The 21,713-nt window shown below is 36.4% G+C and overlaps 1 protein-coding gene across 12 annotated transcripts in view; it reads right to left on the minus strand.

Annotated features, from left to right (window-relative positions):
• LOC149792215 (uncharacterized) overlaps window positions 1-21,713 on the minus strand; it is a 78,835-nt gene that overhangs the window by 40,078 nt on the left and 17,044 nt on the right. For 9 of the 12 annotated variants that reach the window (XM_089970738.1, XM_089970731.1, XM_089970734.1 and 6 more), the window contains 7 exons: window positions 18,365-18,440; window positions 15,954-16,030; window positions 12,414-12,471; window positions 10,703-10,875; window positions 9,717-9,818; window positions 7,619-7,870; window positions 4,309-4,401 (listed from right to left, as the gene is read on the minus strand). In XM_089970738.1, the coding sequence (XP_089826864.1) occupies window positions 4,309-4,401; window positions 7,619-7,870; window positions 9,717-9,818; window positions 10,703-10,875; window positions 12,414-12,471; window positions 15,954-16,030; window positions 18,365-18,440 (831 nt within the window). The remainder of the gene's footprint in view (window positions 1-4,308; window positions 4,402-7,618; window positions 7,871-9,716; window positions 9,819-10,702; window positions 10,876-12,413; window positions 12,472-15,953; window positions 16,031-18,364; window positions 18,441-21,713) is intronic. The other 3 variants (XM_089970735.1, XM_089970733.1, XM_089970732.1) reach the window with 1 other exon arrangement.

Consider the following 21,713-nt stretch of genomic DNA (forward strand, 5'->3'; position numbering starts at 1 on the left):
ACCATTTATGACATTTCTGAGTGATAAGATTTTCAACTTAGCAGCTGTGACAGTTAAATCGATTGTAAGATCAGCACCATTTTCATTTTTAGGACAATCTAGGCTTCATTACAAGAGGTATTATTAAAACTTAATGCCGATATGACTATCCATTCAGGAGAATTAGTGACAAGGTTATCAACATGTTCACTGTGGCTATATTAGATGGATGTTCTGTGGGACACCATTTTCATTGAAGATCAAATAGATATTGTAAGAATGTCATTTTTGTGCAAATCCTATGTCAATATAACTATAATTCTGGAGGAGTGGTGACTACCATAGTTGCCATATTGGATTATCAGATGGGCATCAGTTTCATTCAAGATCAACTAGACACCACAAGAAATTTGGCAAGAAACTGCATGTCAATATGACATTCCATTTGAATGAGAAGTGATATTAGGTTTTCACATGGCTGCCATAACTGCATGTTAATATGACTTTCCATTTGAATGAGAAGTGATATTAGGTTTTCACATGGCTGCCATAACTGCATGTCAATATGACATTCCATTTGAATGAGAAGTGATATTAGGTTTTCACATGGCTGCCATAACTGCATGTTAATATGACATTCCATTTGAATGAGAAGTGATATTAGGTTTTCACATGGCTGCCATAACTGCATGTCAATATGACTTTCCATTTGAATGAGAAGTGATATTAGGTTTTCACATGGCTGCCATAACTGCATGTCAATATGACTTTCCATTTGAATGAGAAGTGATATTAGGTTTTCACATGGCTGCCATATTTATAATCAGATCAGCCTAATTTTTCATTTATGATGACCAACTAGATATCATAATTATCACCATTTACCAGATGTCAGATTAGCACCATTCACTGGGTGTCAGATTGGCACCATTTGCCAGATGTCAGATTTACACCATTTACTGGATATCAGATTGGCACCATTTACTGGATGTCAGATTGGCACCATTTACATGCTGTCAGATTGGCACCTTTACTGGATGTCAGATTGGCACCATTTAGAGACTGTCAGATTAGCACCATTCACTGGGTGTCAGATTGGCACCATTTACCAGGTGTCAGATTAGCACCATTTACTGGATGTCATATTGGCACCATTTACCAGATGTCAGATTTGCATCATTTTCCAGGGTGGTCTAAAGTGCTCTCCGTTATGGATCACTGCCATCTCATCTCTGTCTGTGTGGGTTCGAGTCTCGGATTCGGCTAATGTGGGTATGTGAGAAAGCTTGCCAGTAGCTTCTCGTGGGTCAGTGGTTCTTTCTTGGTTCTTCCTGCACCATTAATACTGGCTGCCATGTATAGCCTATCGTGTGCTGAAAAATGGCGTTAAACCCTACAACAACAACCAGATGTCAGATTGGCATCATTTACCAGATGTCAGATTGTCACCATTTACCAGATGTCAGATTTACACCATTCTCCAGATGTCAGATTGGCACCATTGTCTGGATGTCAGATTGGCACCATTTACCAGATGTCAGATTGATACCATTTACCAGATGTCAGATTTATACCATTTGATAGATGTCAGATTGACACCATTTACCAGATGTCAGATTTACACCATTCGCCAGATGTCAGATTGGCACCATTGTCTGGATGTCAGATTGGCACCATTTGCTAGATGTCAGATTGGCACCATTTGCTAGATGTCAGACTGACACCATTTACCAGATATCAGATTGACACCAATTACTAGGTGTCAGATTGGCACCATTTACCAGATGTCAGATTGACACCATTTACCAGGTGTCAGATTGGCACCATTTATAGATGTCAGATTAGCACCATTTATAGATGTCAGATTAGCACCATTTACCAGATGTCAGATTGACACCATTTACCAGATGTCAGATTTACACCATTTACTAGATGTCAGATTGACACCATTCTCCAGATGTCAGATTGGCACCATTGTCTGGATGGCAGATTGGCACCATTTAACAGATGTCAGATTGACACCATTTACCAGATGTCAGATTTATACCATTTACTAGATGCCAGATTTACACCATTTGCTAGATGTCAGATTGACACCATTTACCAGATGTCAGATTTACACCATCCTCCAGATGTCAGATTGGTACCATTGTCTGCATGTCAGATTGGCACCATTTTATAGATGTCAGATTACCATTTACCAGATGTCAGATTGACACCATTTACCAGATGTCAGAGATTGGCACCATTTTATAGATGTCAGATTGACACCATTTACCAGATGTCAGATTGACACCATTTACCAGATGTCAGATTGACACCATTTACCAGGTGTCAGATTGGCACCATTTACTTGATGTCAGATTAGCACCATTTACCAGATGTCAGATTTACACCATTCTCCAGATGTCAGATTGGCACCATTGTCTGGGTGTCAGATTGGCACCATTTGCTAGATGTCAGATTGGCACCATTTGCTAGATGTCAGACTGACACCATTTACCAGATGTCAGATTGACACCATTTACCAGAAGTCAGATTGGCACCATTTACCAGATGTCAGATTGACACCATTTACCAGGTGTCAGATTGGCACCATTTATAGATGTCAGATTAGCACCATTTACCAGATGTCAGATTGACACCATTTACCAGATGTCAGATTTACACCATTTACTAGATGTCAGATTGACACCATTCTCCAGATGTCAGATTGGCACCATTTATTGGATGTCAGATTAGCAGCATTTACCAGGTGTCAGATTGGCACCATTTACCGATGTCAGATTGGCACCATTTACCGGATGTCAGATTTGCACCATTTTCCAGATGTCAGATTTACACCATTTTCCAGATGTCAGATTGGCACCATTTACCAGATGTCAGATTGGCACCATTTACCAGATGTCAGGGGGCCCCCGAGTGGTTGAGTGGTCTAAAGTGCTCTCCGTTATGGATCACTGCCATCTCACCTGTCTGCGTGGTTTCGAGTCACGGATTCGGCTAATATGGGTATGTGAGAAAGCTTGCCAGTAGCTTCCTGTGGGTCAGTGGTTCTTTCTGGGTTCTTCCTCCACCATTAATACTGGCCGCCATGTATAGCCTATCGTGTGCTGAAAAATGGTGTTAAACCCTACAACAACCAGATGTCAGATTGGCACCATTTACCAGATGTCAGCCATTTACCAGATGTCAGATTGACACCAATTACCAGGTGTCAGATTAGCACCATTTACTGGATGTCAGATCGGCACCATTTACTTGATGTCAGATGGCCCCGAGTGGTTGAGTTGTCTAAAGCGCTCTTACTGCCATATCACCTCTGTCTGCATGGGTTCGAGTCTCGGATTTGGCTAATGTGGGTATGTAAGAAAGCTTGCCAGTAGCTTCACGTGGGTCGGTGGTTCTTACCGGGGGTTTTCCCGGGTTCTTCCTCCACCATTAATACTGGCCGCCATGTAAAACCTATCATGTGCTGAAAAATGGTGTTAAACCCTACAACAATAACAACAACCAGATGACAGATTGGCACCATTTACCATATGTCAGAATGGCACCATTTACTGATGTCAGATTGGCACCATTTACCCGATGTGAGATTGGCACCATTTACCAGATGTCAGATTAGCACCATTTACCAGATGTCAGATTGGCACCATTTACTGGATGTCAGATTGGCACCATTTGCTAGATGTCAGATTTAAACCATTTTCATTTCTTACCCAAGTACCATAAGAAGTCCTCTGGTGAAAATCCTAGGGTGATATGATTTTCAATATTAAAAATATTCCTATAAATATAATCTTGAAGATATGCAACCATTGTAAAAAAAAAGTTCTTTACATATACGTAACTTTTGGCATATACCTAACACTTTTGGGATCCATGAGCTCAGCCAAGCACACATGTAAAATATGCATTTAAAAAAGTTCAATTTTTTTAACGGATATTGTAGTTACTATGACAAATTTAAGTACCCAATGAACGAGTATTCTGTGCATATAATAAAACCCTTACCTTCATCTATCAGTGATGAAAATGTCATGTTCGTTATAAAAAAAACTAAAGAAAATTGATTCCCATGAAAATGAATTCACAAAATTGCATGGCATATTTTGAAGGATTTGACAAGTCATGTTTTGTCTGAAGAATAGCTTTTTGTTTACAAGGTTGATTCAAGTTTTCATCTTCAGGGTGTATCATTATAAAAACCTGGCTCAAATATTATCAACAAAACTTAAGTATGGACTTAAAGTTAAGGCTCAAGGTGATGTGATGGTTTAAATTTGAGTCCAACTTAAAACTGACCAATCACATGTCTTAAATTACCTGAGGCTGAGGCTGAGAATCCAGTCCCTGGCCAGCCCCTGGATCTGTCACTTCTGTCAAAAGGGAGGGCTGCTGGGGATTCTGTGGGGAAGCCTTACAGGAACAAAATTGATAATATGTAACAGAAAAATTCATGTGGTGGAATTTTAACTTTATTCAACTCAATTAGTTCATCTAAGTCTAGTCTGATTCAGTGCTGAGTATCCATGTGATCCCATTAAAAAAGGCTACAATGGAACAAGAATATCCCGGTGATTGTATTTAAAAAACAACAATGGAACAAGAATATCCCTGTGATTGTATTAAAAAACAACAATGGAACAAGAATATCCATGTGATTGTATTAAAAAAAAACAACAATGGAACAAGAATATCCCTGTTATTGTATTAAAATAAAACAATGGAACAAGAATATTTCTGTGATTGTATTTAAAAAACAACAATGGAACAAGAATATCCCTGTGATTGTATTAAAAAACAACAATGGAACAAGAATATCCCTGTTATTGTATTAAAATACAACAATGGAACAAGAATAATCCTGTGATTGTATTTAAAAAACAACAATGGAACAAGAATATCCCTGTGATTGTATTTAAAATACAATGGAACAAGAATATCCCTGTGAATGTATTAAAAAACAACAATGGAACAAGAATATCCGTGATTGTATTTAAAAAACAACAATGGAACAAGAATATTCCTGTGATTGTATTTAAAAAATTACAATAGAACAGCATTATCTATGTGATCCAGAGCTGCCAACCCTCCAGTTTCGCAATTAGTAAAAAGTGGAATAAAAATAGTGAATTTTGAACGTAATTAGTGATAAATTATATCATGACATTAACTCCATCCACTTCGATAGTCAGTAATGCATTATATGAAAATCCCAAAATAAAACAAAAACATTATTTACACTATTTCATGTACTACTTTATTTGCAGTCAAATTTACTGATACACACAAACTTCATGCTATTTGTCATGATATGATGCTGTAGCAGTCTTGAACTCCCTCAATTAGGCTATGGTAAATTTGTTTTCAAAATAGTTCAGGCTTCTTGCCTGCTAGTTAATCTTGGTGGCTAAAATTGTTGCAAATTTTCTGCACCAAAGGAGGCACGACAGTTCGTCTTATTTTCCCTCACAATAGGAATTAATCTTTCACTGTTACTGTTCTCCAACTGTGAAAGACAGGTTATGTTCAACAAGAAAGCTCACAAACAAAGCTTCAGCATTGGTAGCATGCAGGACTTGAGCAGGTGGCTTAAAGTACTCCAAAACTGAAATCTGCTGGGGATGCTATAGCAGTGTGTTTTTTCACATCCTTCTGCCACATGCCCACAGGGGCTCGTATTTTTGCTTACAATTTATCTGTCATACATGTACTACATAATATTACTACATGGTACATGTATGACAGGTAAATTGTAAGCAACAATACCAGCCCCTGTTCGCATTCCCAAATGTAAAATTCGAGGCACACTATTGTGCAAAAATCATAATGTACATTGATGTTTGATAGCTGAATGCTAGGCCAAATTTTGGTGTGCTTCAATCGATAGTTCACTTTTTGTGGCAAAAAAAATCTTTTTTTTTGGAGGAGAAAACATTTTAACTGCAGTGTGGCATAATTAGAGAAATGGTATTAATCTAGAAGATGAAACGGTGAACGATTAGTGGTGTCGGCACATGTGCAGAAAAGTGAACTCAAGCAAATTACAATATATGTTATTCTTTCAATTTCAAAAATTCCAACACACGAAAAAGCTGTCATCATGCAGTTTCCCAACATCTATGTGCTTCTTGTTACCAATGTGCCTCTTCACAGTGTCCCTGCTACCATGCCCAAATGCTAAAATTTTGTGGCACACTGTGTGCAAAAAGCATGATGTAGATTGGTTTTGGTGGCTGAATGCATGGCAAATTTTTGGTATATTTCCAGACTAAACTTCACTTTTTGTGCAATACATTTCTTTTTCCTTGATGGTGAAGACATTTCAAGATGTGATGCAGAACAGTGATTCAAATCAGTGTTGGCTAGGCCCCAGCTTCTTTCAAAAGCATTTGTAAAACTACTCATATATAGACTAAAATGTGTGCTACTGTGCAAACTATGAATCTGCTATAGTTCTACTAATGTCATGACTAGCAGTACTGGACCATTTTGGCAACTGCTGATATCACAACTAGTACTTAACAGGAAAATTAAAATAATTGAGAATAGAGGAATTCGTGATCTTTTTGTATGTGAGTGAATCCATGAATCGCTGTAGAAAGTCGTGAAATTCACACCAAAATTGTGAGGGCTGGCAGCTATGGTGATCCAATTTCAAAAGCCAATATGGAACAAAAGTATCCATGTGTTCCTATATTCAAAAAGCTACAATGACCCTGTTCAAAAAGCTACAATGGAACAAAGTATTAATGTGATCCTATTAAAAAGCCACAATAGAACAAGAGTACCCATGTGGTCCTATTTAAAAAGCCACAATAGAATAAGAGTATCCAAGTGATCCAATTCAAAAAGCCACAATAGAACAAGAGTATCCAAGTGATCCTATTTGAAAAGCAACAATAGAACAAGAGTATCCAAGTGATCCTATTTAAAAAGCCACAATAGAATAAGAGTATCCAAGTGATCCAATTCAAAAAGCTACAATGGAACAAGAGTATCCATATGACCTTACTGAAAAAGTTACAACTGAACTAGAGTATCCAAGTGACCTTATTTAAAAAGCTACAACTGAACAAGAGCATCTATGTGACCTTATTGAAAAAGCTGTAATTGAACAAAAGCATCCATGTGACCTTATTGAAAAAGCTACAACTGAACAAAAGCATCCATGTGACCTTATTTAAAAAGCTACAATGGAACAAGATTATTCATGTGATCCTTCTTCAAAAGCTATAATGCAAGAAGAGTGATGCAAATCACATGATACCTCACTAACAAAGGGTTAGTTGGGGGTAAATTTATCAATATTTAGCAACAGTGACCTTGACATTGTGCAGGTGAACATGGAAAGTAAGTTTCATGCAGATGTATTGTGAATTAAATGAAATGGTAAAATGTATTTTTTGTGACACCTTGATCTCTGAGCTACCCACCCCCAAATTAAAACAGCTTTTGCTTGAGCCAAATAAAATACACTTGCACTTATCTGAACATCCATTTAGCTTGAAAACAATACAGATTCTTAGGGATAATAAAAGTAGCAATGTGGATATTTTACCTAGTTTTTTTAAAAATAAAAATCATTTTTATATAAGATGTTTCCTAGACAAAATAATCCTTTCTTTCTTACCTCAGCTCCTTCAGGCACTGGGGGGCCTCTCATCCGATTCTGAACCACTGCAATCTCTTCCACTTTTCTTTTCTCCTCCTCTTCTTCTCTTTTCTGTCGTTCCTGTTCCTCTAACTGTTGTTGTGCCTGTCTTTTCCGCTCCTCTTCTTGCTGGAGTAACATCTGTTGCTGCCGCTGTTTCAAATCTTCACGTGCCTTGGATATCATGTCCTGAAACATCTCCTCGGTGATCTGGGGTTTGTTTTCACACAGCTTGGGGTGAACATCAAATACACAGTATTAATAATACGCTATTAATAACCATAGTTCCATCATAAATTCGTAACTGGCAAAATACCAATCAAATACTTGTTTGAATTAACTTTTTTTTAACTGTACAGATCTATTATCAAAATGATCTATATAGGCTTAAAAATAAGTTCTTCACACATTCATTATTTATTATCATTAAAAAAATTCTACCAAAGATGTAAACAATAAATGAAACAATACAACCTGTGAATTCCGTATTAGGGGGTCTTTAGAATTTTTCACAAAATCAGATCCAGTTTGGATTGAGCTTATCTTCTGACTAGGAATGAATGAATATATAGAGAGGTTTACTCAAATACATTAAGAATGCATTTCTCACAAAATCACTGCTCATCTTTTGAAAATAATTACCTCATGACAAAGTAAAAAGCTGCTTTTTCTATTGAAAATTTTTCACAAACTAAATTCCAAAATAGTCATATTATGTCTTTTTCATGTTTGGTTGATTTTAATGGCATTTTCAACACATTATTGACTATACTGTTAGAGTTATTGTGTTTCCCAAGGACTTTTTAGTTATCTTACCTGTTTCCATGAAAGCATAAGAACATGTTAAATGCAGAACATTTTAAGTATCAATAGTGACATGATTGATACATGTACTAAGTTTAATACCTCAAATGGTGTAAGAACTATGCTCTGGAAACAAAAATAATGTTTACAGATACGGACAGATATTTGAACAGCAACATTTCTGTCCCTTTATATTACATACCAGGGGGATAAAAATTTAACAAGAATCTTAACACTGACTGAAAGCTGAGGTTATTGCCCTCATTGAAAAATTTGGCTCAATAAGTATCATGAAAATAATTGATCCTAACTGACCTTTAATTCCGTGTGAAACTGTTCACTATAATGCAGGCTTAATGAATATAAATTATCTTGACTGACTTCCTTTAATCAGGGTTCCTGCAATCTTTAAAAATATAATTCTGTGACTTTTCCAAGACCTTTTTACCAATTTCAAGAGTATCTACTAAATTTATGACCGTACCTAACACATTAGTTTAACATAAAAACATATTTTATTGCTGGCTGTGGGCATACGTCATCCTATCGGGTAGGACATCCTCTTTTAAATGCAGTGAGTACAATGATTTTAAATGGCGGTATGATCCCTGGATGCAGTTTGCCTGTGAAGTTTTAGGGGAACCTACTTGAACAAGTCAATGATCAAAGTTAGGTAGGTTGATAAAACTTTTGTATTGGCAAACGAAAATGTGACTGGATAATGCAAATAACCAAATTCAATGACTTTTCCCAAAACTTTGAACAACTTATGAAATTTTCAAAACTTTTCAATGATTTCTGTGATTGCAGGAACCCTGATTAATTCCTTGTCAAACTGCTCACTAGCATTGAATAATGAATAGAAGTGATCCAGATGGTTTAAAGAATATACATGATCCTGACTGACCTTCTTTAATTCCTTGTCAAACTGCTCACTAGCATTGAATAATGAATAGAAGTGATCCAGATGGTTTAATGAATATAAATGATCCTGACTGACCTTTAATTCCTTGTCAAACTGCTCACTAGCACTGAATAATGAATAGAAGTGATCCAGATGGTTTAATGAATATACATGATCCTGACTGACCTTTAATTCCTTGTCAAACTTCTCACTAGCACTGAATAATGAATAGAAGTGATCCAGATGGTTTAATGAATATACATGATTCCGACTGACCATCTTTAATTCCTTGTCAAACTGCTCACTAGCATTGAATAATGAATAGAAGTGATCCAGATGGTTTAATGAATATACATGATCCTGACTTACCTTCTTTAATTCCTTGTGAAACTGTTCACTAGCATCGATGAACTTCCTCTTCTTTGCCTGATGGCGCTCTTCAATTTGCTGCAACTCAGCTTCCAGTTTTTTCTGGAAGGAAAATAAATACCTGGTGTAAAACATTTTAAATTAATTTAATGCAAGCATCTCCATTTTGTACCATAATTACAAAAGAAGAATTAAAACATACTATGTACCATATGATCCAGAGTAAATCAGGATGAGTGGCAGGTCTGGAAATGATGTGATAAATAGACATAACACTTAGCAATTTAATAAAGAATCATGTGACACTTTGACACAACACTAGCAAAATAACATAAAAATTGTGTGACACTTTGGCATAACACTTCACAATGTAATACTCAAATCATGTCACACACAGGAACAACAACTAGCAATGTCACATAGAAATCATGTGACTCTTCAGAATAATACTTACACTGTAAGACAGAAACCATGTAACACTTAGGCAAAACACACAGCAATGTATGATAGAAATCACATAACACTTAGGCACAACACACAGCAATGTATGATAGAAATCACATAACACTTAGGCACAACACACAGCAATGTATGATAGAAATCACATAACACTTAGGCACAACACACAGCAATGTACAACATAAATAATATAACATTTAGGCACAAAACACAGCAATGTAATATAGAAATCTTCTGACACTTAAGCATAATGCCTAGCAATGTAATTCAGAAAATAATATTTACAAAATTCTGACTGTTCCAGTATTAAATAGAATCTTAAAGTTACATTTGTTAGAAACAAAATTTATAACACTGACTAACAAAACATGTCAGACTTATAAACATTAAACTTCATTTAATAAACTTTATATTTAATGAAGAATTTAAGGTTAAAAATTGACATTCAATGCCTTAACAAGGATCATATCTGTATGAGGGATGTATAAAATGGAACCATTACTTTTAACAAATACTGACAACTGTACCTGATGCATTGTTAGTGACTGCACTTGTCGCTTGAGTACACTCATTCTGCCTGTGGTAACAACAGTTCTAACATCTGGTACAACAGCATCGCTGAAGATTTCATTGATCAGGCGGTGATTCCGCAGATATCTGGCATGAGCAATGTGCTTCACGGAAAATCCATCATCCTGATCTGAAAATGAATCCCATCTTACCAAATGTTAAACAAACAAAAGTTGTAAAATGGTAAAGAAAAAAGTTAACAAAGCTTTAATTGAACAATTTTCCACTGCAAAACGTGCAATGACATAACGTTTACATACAATCTTGACACGACACGAGGCCATTTCCACTGAAAGTGATATGTTTACTATCTGCTAATGAGCAGAAACCCGTCATGAGGAACAATGAATTAATTCCTTCATATAATCTTTCTAATGAACCGCCAAATTACTTACGTGTTAAAAATATGAAAAGGGCTGTTTACATACAAAAACTGACAGAAAACTACCTACCTTTCAATACATCATATAAATTTACTAGCTGACAATTGTGAAGTGAACTGTGGCAAAGATCTAGTGTTGAGAAGACAAGACCATTTAAATCTACTTTTGTTCAAAGTCAGGCAGAATGTGAATCTGAGTGTGTACATGGCATTTTCCTGCTCTAGGGTCAATTGGAAAGAAGAAACAACCCAGCATGTGCATCGTAAAAAAAAATGATAATAGTGTTTAACTGTGATTATCAAAGCTAGTGAGCAGACTGTATCACCTGCATGGGACTTGATTTTAATGGATATCACGCCACATGAACTTAACCATTACGTATATCTTTATAACTCGGAAGTGCAGATAATCCTGTGCATTGTACAAGTAAATGCTCAACCCAAATATTCTCAAGGGTGCTGCATACTGGTCAGTTAATTTTTTCCCAAGTGCTCCCAGAGCTAATATACATATATCAACATTTTTCTGAAGTCGAGAAAAATAGGTTACTCTTTGATTTTGATGAGTGAGTTTTAATTTTCTCTCTCCTAGGGTCATTTAAGAAATAATGCGTGACTGTCTGATTAACAGAATGTTCACAACTTTTATCAGATTTGTGTCAGGCCAATCCATTTCTTTTCCATCCAACTTTGTATGTCAATATTCATTAACACCCTTGAAAGGACCAACACAAACAAGTGCTTGTGGTCATGGCAGCTGTTGTGAATCAGAAGAAAGTACAGTGTGAGAGACTTGGCTGTTAGTTTTCTCATCTAACCTTCAGGCTGATATTTGTATCAATAATATATCATATCGTACATCATGTATTGTAATAGGTATTGACATCCAGCACAGTCATACTATTTCATCCCTATGGAGAACATGTCAAACTTGGGATATCTGAAGGATTTTAAAGAAATCTAGAAATGAGGCCCATCTTCCGACCCAAATAAGGAAAAACCGTCGACTAGCATTCACAGTATGTTGCCTATATTCCTGACTCAATATATACATAAATGTTAACCTTGTGATGCACTGGTCAAACATCACCAGACAGGTATGTATAGATCTCTGCAGGGCCACAGCCAAGCTGCATCACTGTGGAGCCAATTTTAGCGAGTGAGCTGGTGCAAGACGGAGTGAGAAAATCTTATTATTAAAGTTTATCATGAAAGCATTACTGATTTTCAAATGGTGATTAGATTCAATTAAAATATGAGAAATGGTCACTCTAATCTTTCCTCACCATCTTCATCTTCAGCTGGCTGTATGCTTATTCTGGAACCTCTGTCTTCCGCTTTGGTCTGGAAAAAATAAAATAAATTCAAAAAAAGAATAAACCTGAAAGAGCAGTTTCATGAAAATGAAAATGATTAAATCCTATTAACTTAAAAAGTAAATTTTTATAGCAAATTACATTTCTATGAGAATGGTTGCCCCAACACATTAACATCATAAAGAAGCAATGGTACCTCTTTAATCCAGCAATCATGAAAATGATGAACATTCTGTATTTTCCAATATATACATCAAAAATACAAAGAGAAAAAAATGCTATGACCTCCCCTGACCACTGCTTGATGGCTACAATTGTTTACTCAGTTTTCACATTGTGGGGAGATGAGAAGGGTTTAGTAGTAACATGATTGGGTATAAAGTATTCTTGGAGAATCATAATTTACTAAATAAATTTGCTTTCTCCTTTGAATATGTTCCCGATCAGATTAATATTAGGAGAATAGATCATAAAAAGGCAAAATAACAATATTCTTTAGCTGAGGATAAAATGCAGTATTGCCAACTGTCATGTAAGCTGTGAACCTCATACCAGGGAAAAGAGACACAAGGACTTTCACTACTGAGTAAAATTATTTGACAAATCCAGAGAAAGCAGATAAAGCTTTCTGACATACCCATGTTGGCTGAGCCTGAGGTGAGACATACTGATCTGTAAAGGTGAGCATGTTAGACCACTTGGCCACCTCAGGCCCCATGTAAGCAAGGACTATCTGACATGTTTTGTAAGTTAGCAGCTTCAAAGAGGTTCTGTGAAAGGTTCAAACTTGTCCAAATTTGGCCCTGTCAATTACCATGACAGATTCCATTTTTCAATAGGGTGACAGACTTTTGGTTAAAAGATCTGACAAATCCATGTCTGACAGATCAAAACTCTGGCTAACTTTTCTTCTCACAAAGTCAGAGAAAAAAGTTAGCCAACTGGTGGATTGAGGTAATCAGTGGAAAAATATCTTTGTTGATGTTGTACCAGTCCCTAAAAACCTGACTTTTCAATGTACATCTTTAAACTGGAGGGACTTCTCTCCATTACAGAAGGTTTAAACTCTATTCTCTCCAGGGATCTGACAAGAGCCAGACAAAAAGAGCTAGCTTGTCTCGGAAGGGGTGAACTTGTTGTGTGCACATGAGCCCAGGGCAATTATCCTGGGAATGTCTCTCATTAGATCAAGCAGGTTGTCCATGCAGCATTTGTTCCACCTTAGAGGGGATATCACATTTAATCTGCATTTGTTCCTCATCATTTTCTAAATTATTTTCAGCTGAGGTCTATGAATGGCCTGAGATTTTCATTAGCCTTGGGTATTAGAAACAGCCTGAGTAATACCCTGGTGTGAGATTGGCTTGCTAACTGTTGAGTACAGAGTAGTTCTTATAAACTTCTGACTTCTATAGTGTAGATGGCACTACAGTCATCAAAAGTGGGGGGCAATGGATAAAAAAAACCTCCAAAACAAACTGGATCACTTATTAATTTTCTGGAGATGGCTAGCAATGAGCCACAAGCCATAAAAAAGGGCAATTGGTACCCACCAGCTGACTGTGTGGCTGTTTGGAGTGGCTTTGGTGCTAGATAGTAATAGCTGTTTTGAGGCATGAAAAAGGAGAATCCTTGCTTGTATTGTATCCCCTTTTATTTAACTGTATCCATAACAGAGAAGCCTGCTACTGCCTGAAATTGGATTGTGGCTGAAAATGTTTCCTTTTTGCACTGTTCAGCTTCTTGTCTCTTTGATGAGGTTAAAATACTAAAATTTTAAGTAAAATGTTATGAGATGAAAAAGTATAATCTAACATACAAGATTTTATCTGTATACAAAAACTTCTCCCAAATGCAAACAAGCCGTGACAGTTTCTGTAAAAATGAAAATTTAAGACTCTTTCAAGATTTGTCAGTAATTTTTCAAATTTTCCAGACCTGCAAAAGCAACTTTCAAATTTTAGACTTTTTCCTGATTTTCAAATCCACATGGGAACCCTGGTAACAGCAATGTGAAAAAAATCCTGGAACCGGAGGCAGTAGATGGAAAGATGGCTGATAGTCATCTTCTTTCACATCTACTGTGGCCCTGACCTTACAGTCCTGGCTTGCCACTAATGGCTGAGGCTATTTTAAAATCAGAAAACTGCACATGTACAGCTACCTTAAAACCTCCGTCCACTCTATTCTGGGATCTAGGCATGCAAAGTCTTAGGTTTTGTCCTCCTTTGGCATTATGTCTACATCAGAATAGAACATTCCCAGGGGCACTGACACAGCAGTGCCATCACACCTGTGTAAAGAAAAGTACATTCCCAATTGGAACAACATAAATATTTTACTTGGTGTTTGTGCTGGCAGTAGAGCAAGAGCTGCAGCTTTTCCTTCCATTGTATATTGATGGGAAGTCTGCTTGGTAGCTGACTGGACCGTAAGCTAAGTTACTAGCTGGACCGATAGAATGGTTATCAGCTGGTAGGCCCATTCAGTAGGTTTATGACTGCTATGTGCAAAGAAATGGATGGATCAGTTAGCAGGATCCCTGTATAGCTCTGTGTACCATGATGCATTTGACTTTTATGCAGCGTGGCTCACCAAAACGATTCATGGCCAGTCCTGAACCTGTATTGCCAGTTGGCAAAACATTATCAGAATCAGAAATATACCCTATGCAGCCAAACTTAAATGCCCTAAGGTCAATCTCAGACATAAAAAAAAGGGGGGGGGGGCCAATGCCTTGCAGCAACTAACCTGCCTTATCAATGGAGGACAATTTCACCCGAGGCTAACAACAGTATCACAACCTTAAACTAGTAGTTTCATCCGACTCCTCCACGACTGTCAATACCAGCACCTCTGCAACCCTCTGTACTTCTCTCTCAAGCTGACCTGATGTAATGGTTGCCATTGGCATTGATCAAAACACTAATGAATGGGATGGGGGGAAACACCACCACAACATCCCCCACTATGCTGGTCAGGGACAATGTTTTATCACGTTAACTCAGCGCATCACATTGTTACAATCTATCTTTGCTCTTCCCATTTTTTTTTCTCACCAGGGTTGTCCAGATACCTTCCAACCACTTGGTACAAAAGAGGAATGTAGTGGTCCACATGAGCCACAACTTCCATTATATCAGCCAGAGGTGAGTGAGGCTCATGGGCTAATGGCAATTTCAAATGCTGGTCACTGATTAGACTACTAGGTGGACTGATGTATGCCTAGATGCATGTGTGCAAGTACATTATACTTAGTTCCATGCAGCACTGAATACAACACAGTATATTTAACAATGAAAAAGCTTTCAATAATTAAATTGAAATCAATTCCCTACAAAACTACAGATATTTAAAATTACGAACATGTTATGAGACAATGAATTTCCTGTTGCGGTGATCTAAATGCAGAATATAATCAGACTGTCTAATGGACTTAAGGGCATTTGTAATATCTGCCACATCCACATTCATGATGAGGCAAAATGAAAATTCTAACTAACAGCATACCTGTGGTTGTCCACGTGCACGAGGAGGGGCAGGGCTCTGTTGCTCCTCTTCTTCATGAGTGGCTGCCTCAGCTTCTCCTGCAAAACGTCAGAAGCATGAATCTTTACAATTTGTATTTCCTCATAAATACTGGGCAGGACACAAACTAAACTTCAGAAGTATAGGGCCAATGATAGTTTATTTCAAGTAAATTTTGAAAGTAAATTACGTTTCACTGAAAAAACTTGCCTGATCTCATTAACATTGGAAAGTTTATCTCTGCTACATCTGAATACAGCCTTGTCTAAAAGATGAAAAAATTTCTTTCCATCTATATATCATACTGATAAGGGACATAACTCATAGATCATCAACCATTGTTCTTGCAAAGTAGCCACCTGTATCCCTGATGTTTACTTGTTTAAGCTTGAGCAAAACTAACAAATGGATGATCACATCTGCAGGGATAGGTGGGAGGGATTGATCAGGTAAGAATTTTCGAAAAACAATTTATTAAAGAATTCATTTTTCTATCAAACACATTATCCGATCACATTAAGATTTAGCAAGAATAGGTAGGAAGGAAGCTAGCCTTGTACAACTTTTTCAATAAGTCGGAAGACCTGGGCTCAAAGATGAGTTGAAACATGTCAAAACTGATTCTATTTTAGGGACAATGTGAGCAAGCGTGACCTGGATATGCTGAAATGGGACACTTAAGAAAACTCCTTGTTGCAACCAATATCAGTCCTTCCTTGTCTTAAATCATGGAATGGCATCACTTAATTGTGATAAGGGCTAGCTTCTTGTTCTCAGAAAGGAAAATAAAAAAAAGGACAATTGGGGAATGGAGGCTTAGAGTGGTGTAACACTGACAACACCAGTCAGTGAAAATATGCTACATTCCCTTGTATGCCTTGAAAGGAGAGTGTCAATTAGCAATCACAATCATCTCCACAAAGTAAGGAATTCTTTTTTCAAACATATAATCCCTGACAAGGGCAAGACATGAAGGAGTACCTTCTCTGGACATGGAATAATGGTGACCTCAGCTACTTCAGCAACATGAGGGTTGCTACACTTTTCTTGTATACATCTGCTGCCAGATTTAGTTAATTGTTGATCCAGGACAGTCAGAATTTTTTTGAAAGCCCTTACTCTGGGTCCAAGAATGGAGAGATATGATTGGCAATTTGTTATTCCACCTCATTGTGAATTGGTCAAACATTAGTCAGTCTCACGGGTAGCAGACTTAATGAAAGATGGCTGACTGGAGATATCATTCCATATGAAGCAGTTGTTCTCTCCTCGATAACAGGACACTAAGCCTGCCCAGGATGTTTGAGACTTGTATGTTTACGAGATATTAGACACACCAATGAAGGTACTACCATACCATAACATAAAGAAATAGTAACTTAATACCCCACCCCCATTGTTTGATGATGTAGTTTGCTATGACTGAATTGTCCAACATAACCAGAACCATTTAATTTGTTCCAGCCAAGTGTGGGAGGTGTGGAGAGTGGCCTACATTTCCATGCACTGGTGATTAGCTTTCTCTTACATTGTCCACCTGCCAATGACCAACAACAAAGTCTGGTAGCAAGTGTGCCCCCAAACCCGACAAACTGGCATCTCTAGAGATTGTTATTTTCAAGGTGTGTGGATTCTATCAGCCACTCCTGGATTCTATCAGCCACTCCTCATCTTACCATTGCAAGTGTGCATGTAATGGAGTCTGAGGTATACAAGGTCTATATAATAATCTGTGATATGTGACTGCAGAAATCACAGATTCTAGATTACACCTAAAAACATATAATAATATGATTACGACAAACAAACACCATGAAATTAGAAGAGAAAAATGTTCTGAAAATAGTTCCTTTGACGAATGGTGTAGCTGGCTTGCTTTGATCAAGACTGCATGTGTTATTGAAGTCGCCACCAAGGCCAACTTTGGATGGCCAAACAAATGCTTAATTGTTATTGTGGTGGCAATGAAAATGAATGGGTCATCAAAAGTAAAAAACCAGGAAAACGCGACTATAATATGACTATACATCCCCGTTTCAATAATGAAAACGTTTAATGTGATAAAAAGTGCACAGAACTAAGTCAACTGAATCACTGATTTATAATTTATAATCAGACTGTGACCAGAATGGCACTAATACTGGCATCCCCTGCACCGTTCATGCTTAACACACTTTCCATACCAACATGGTGCCATATTGTGTACACTATGGGCTACTTTATGTCCATCAGACAACATAATGACATAGTAACTGCTGGACAATTCCGTAAATGACTGTAACGTTGAGAGTTTGGAATTATATCTCTTTGCACACTTGAACACAGAAAGTAAACTGTACCCTATCTTCTAGTCATGGTAAGATAAAAACTGGGAACAAGAAAGAGTAACTTACGTTTTCCTTTGGCTGCCACCCAAGCCTGGTAAGCTGGGGAGTTGTGATAAGTCTTCATCGATTCATTATACTGGATCTGACAAAAATAACAGGGTGGGGAATGTTATAGGTTTTCAGATACATAGTGCCCAGAAGCAGGCTGCTTACCTGTTATGCGCTTTTTCTACTTTGCAAAAACCTGGTAACAATTTAGGTGTTTGTAGTAATCTGCTGCATATACTATTGAGGCAAAGTGTAACATGATCTAGACAAGAATGACTTCCAGTTGATACATGTGTCTGTCTTCATGAAGGTTTGTCGAAACTTTAATACAAGTATTGAGTTACTTTTGATGGGCATACAATGTATGCGGCTGATAATATACATGACATGACATTAAGTGCTTTATAAATTCACATGCCCAGAACAAGTAAATAAAAATGAATAAGAGAGGGGTTGTGTTCCATTTGTATTGCTTTATGTTCTGCAAGCTTAATATTCCGAGTTCTCACAAAAGTATATGTATCAGCACCTTTATTTGTTGTTTACATGTACCACATTCTTTTATTACATTTCTGCACCTTTATTTGGAGTGTTTACCTGTACTACATTCTTCTTACATTTCTGTACCTTTATTTGGTGTTTACCTGTACTGCCTTCTTCTATTACATTTCTGTACCTTATTTGGTGTTACCTGTAATATATTCTTCTACATATTGACACCTTTATTTGGTGTTTACATATATTGCATTCTTCTATTACATAATTGCATGCAGTTTCTCTCATCTATTGAGTCTTTAATTCAAACATAATCATGTCCAAGTCCGTCATTTCCAAATTGCAGTCAAGTCAAAATCATTCTCACATTTTCTCATGATGACAAAATAATGTGAATATTTATGATTTAAACCAGGTGTTGACAAACAGAATATTTTAACTTATCATTTGCCTTTTTTAACTGCAATATTTGTTATTATGTGGGATTCAAAAACTTATAAACACTGACTGCTTTAATTCACAGGCAGTTTGTGAGCTCTGAAATATGCCGAGTTTACAAACTCTTACAATTGGCTTGTGAAAAACTGCATGGATGCATGTTGAGGAATTCAAGGTCACTAGGTTAATTGTTAATAACACAGAAGATTTCATTCACAGATGTGTTTTGAAATAAAAGGCACTCCTCTCTAATAATTAGCCAAATCAATTTTGTTCCAAACACTATCAATGTATAAAAAAATTCATCACACACAAGCAGTGTTTATCAATTACTTACATAACAAGTACAGGAGACTGATATATACTGTTTTGCATATAATTAAATGTATAAAAATTAGTGCTCTCAAATCATTCTAAAAAATTGGCCTCTGATGCACGTCACTGATTTATAGGTGACATGTGAAAAGCAACTTAGTGGGAACAGGACTCCCCAGAAAAAAAGCAAAGGGTGAAGTCAATGATATTAGAAAAATTCAGTATGGTGCTCAGTTTTACCTTGTTTTCTAACTGAATGGATACTAACTTCCCGTGGAGAAGTAGATAAAGAAATTTTTTTACGATTTAACATAATTAAAGTTAACAATTCTGTTTTTAAGTTTTCAGCTCAAGGTATTTTTAGATTAAAAATCTATCCACTTATCTATCTACACATGTGTAGGTCCATCTTTGAACTTCTGAATATAAATGCATCCTAAGCCTTACTTTTTTCTCATTTACATATCTGCCTGCCTACATGTACTATTTAAATAATTAATGATAAGTAACGAGCAGAACAAGCAGAAAAAAAAAAGAAAAGTTCTTTATTTGTAAGAATAAAAATAATGAACTTTTCTTATTTTATTGTACTTTTTGAAAAAATTTTATACTTTTGATGAGACATTTGCCACATTTTGCTCAAATTGGTTAAGTTTAATTATCCAGTCAGTCTGCCCTAGTCGACTTTTATAAAATTATAAACTAATGACATCAGGTGCAGGTTGTTTCATCTCTGCATATATTTTACTTTAATTGGCACAGAATTTTAGCAGCTAACAGTTTTTATCTTCCCATGTTGATAATGTCATTAATGCATGCAAATGGATATTTTCCAATACTACTAGAAACATTTACTGGACATCATTTGTATAATATCTTTTTACAATTCTGAAAGTGTTATTGCATATTCACATAAATTCACTCTTTTTGGATTAAGAAAAAGAGTCACTTAAGTTTAATCTCTGAACATTTGAAGGCAAATTATTAATAATGAAGCAAAACTTTACAGCCTGTACTATATGATCTTGCATAACTGATGGATCAGAGACAAACATCACAAGAGTTTGCTGAATAATTTTGCAGAGATTATTTCACAGTGCACTATCTCAGGGTCAGCATGACATGTAAACATTAAGTTTGAAGTATGGGTTAGACTCACCATGAATTGCTTGACTGCAAGGGATGGAATCTACTCTGTTCAGGGCATGAAGTGAATTTTAATTAGGACTCAATTGATTAACGATTAGATACAGATAGAATGCAACGACAAAAGAAGGTAGACAGCAGTAAAATGGTGAGTTGATACGAACTAGGGAAAATTTATGATGTCGGGGCCATTTAAAACAGGTATCATAAAATTATATTTGCCAGAAAAGTTATTAATAAAGGTGAACCAGAGAGGATTATACCAACTTCTATGGGAGTGATACAAAATTATGGCAGTTAAAGAAGTAATCCTTTTTGGTTATGCTAAACAAAGGAATGTATGTTCTCAGACAGAATTCAGGATTTTAATATAATGTCCATCATGACATTTGCCAGTCCAAGTTATTCTGAAGAGTGGGAAAGTCTGAGGGGTTCCGAGATCAGTAGAAAATGCTCTTCTCATTAAATAAATCATCCAAGGGACAAGGAGGTCTGAAAATTTGGGAAACCCGTTGTCAGAGAAGAGACAGGGAATTCTCTGATGATAAGCAAGCGAGGGCTCGAATAAATCACAAGGTTTGTATCATTTACATACAATGTGTTCATTTATATAAGTTTGTAACTAATTGTTGAATTTATTCATTTTAAATTCATACTTCAATGAGTTTTTGGAAATAAATTGCTAGCAAGCGTTTTGTCTTAAATGTTATATGACTAGTGTATTATACGAACGAGATCCGATTTAGTTGTTTGGTATGGAGAAAAAAACTATATAGTGTAAGATTTCATGCATTTCTTCTGATATGAATTGTGAGAAGTAAATTATCAGTCTTAGATGATTTGTATAATGTATTTTGATAATTGATTTTCTATGTCTATGACAATGAATCGAATATTAGCAAAGTAACAAAGTTAGGACAAGGAGTAAAGTCCATTAAATTGTATGTAATTCAGTTGTGAATTCTTGTCAATC

The sequence above is a fragment of the Sinohyriopsis cumingii genome, chromosome 9 (genome assembly GCF_028554795.1).
Source record: "Sinohyriopsis cumingii isolate HCF-2022 chromosome 9, ASM2855479v2, whole genome shotgun sequence".
In the NCBI taxonomy this organism is placed as follows: Eukaryota; Metazoa; Mollusca; class Bivalvia; order Unionida; family Unionidae; genus Sinohyriopsis; species Sinohyriopsis cumingii.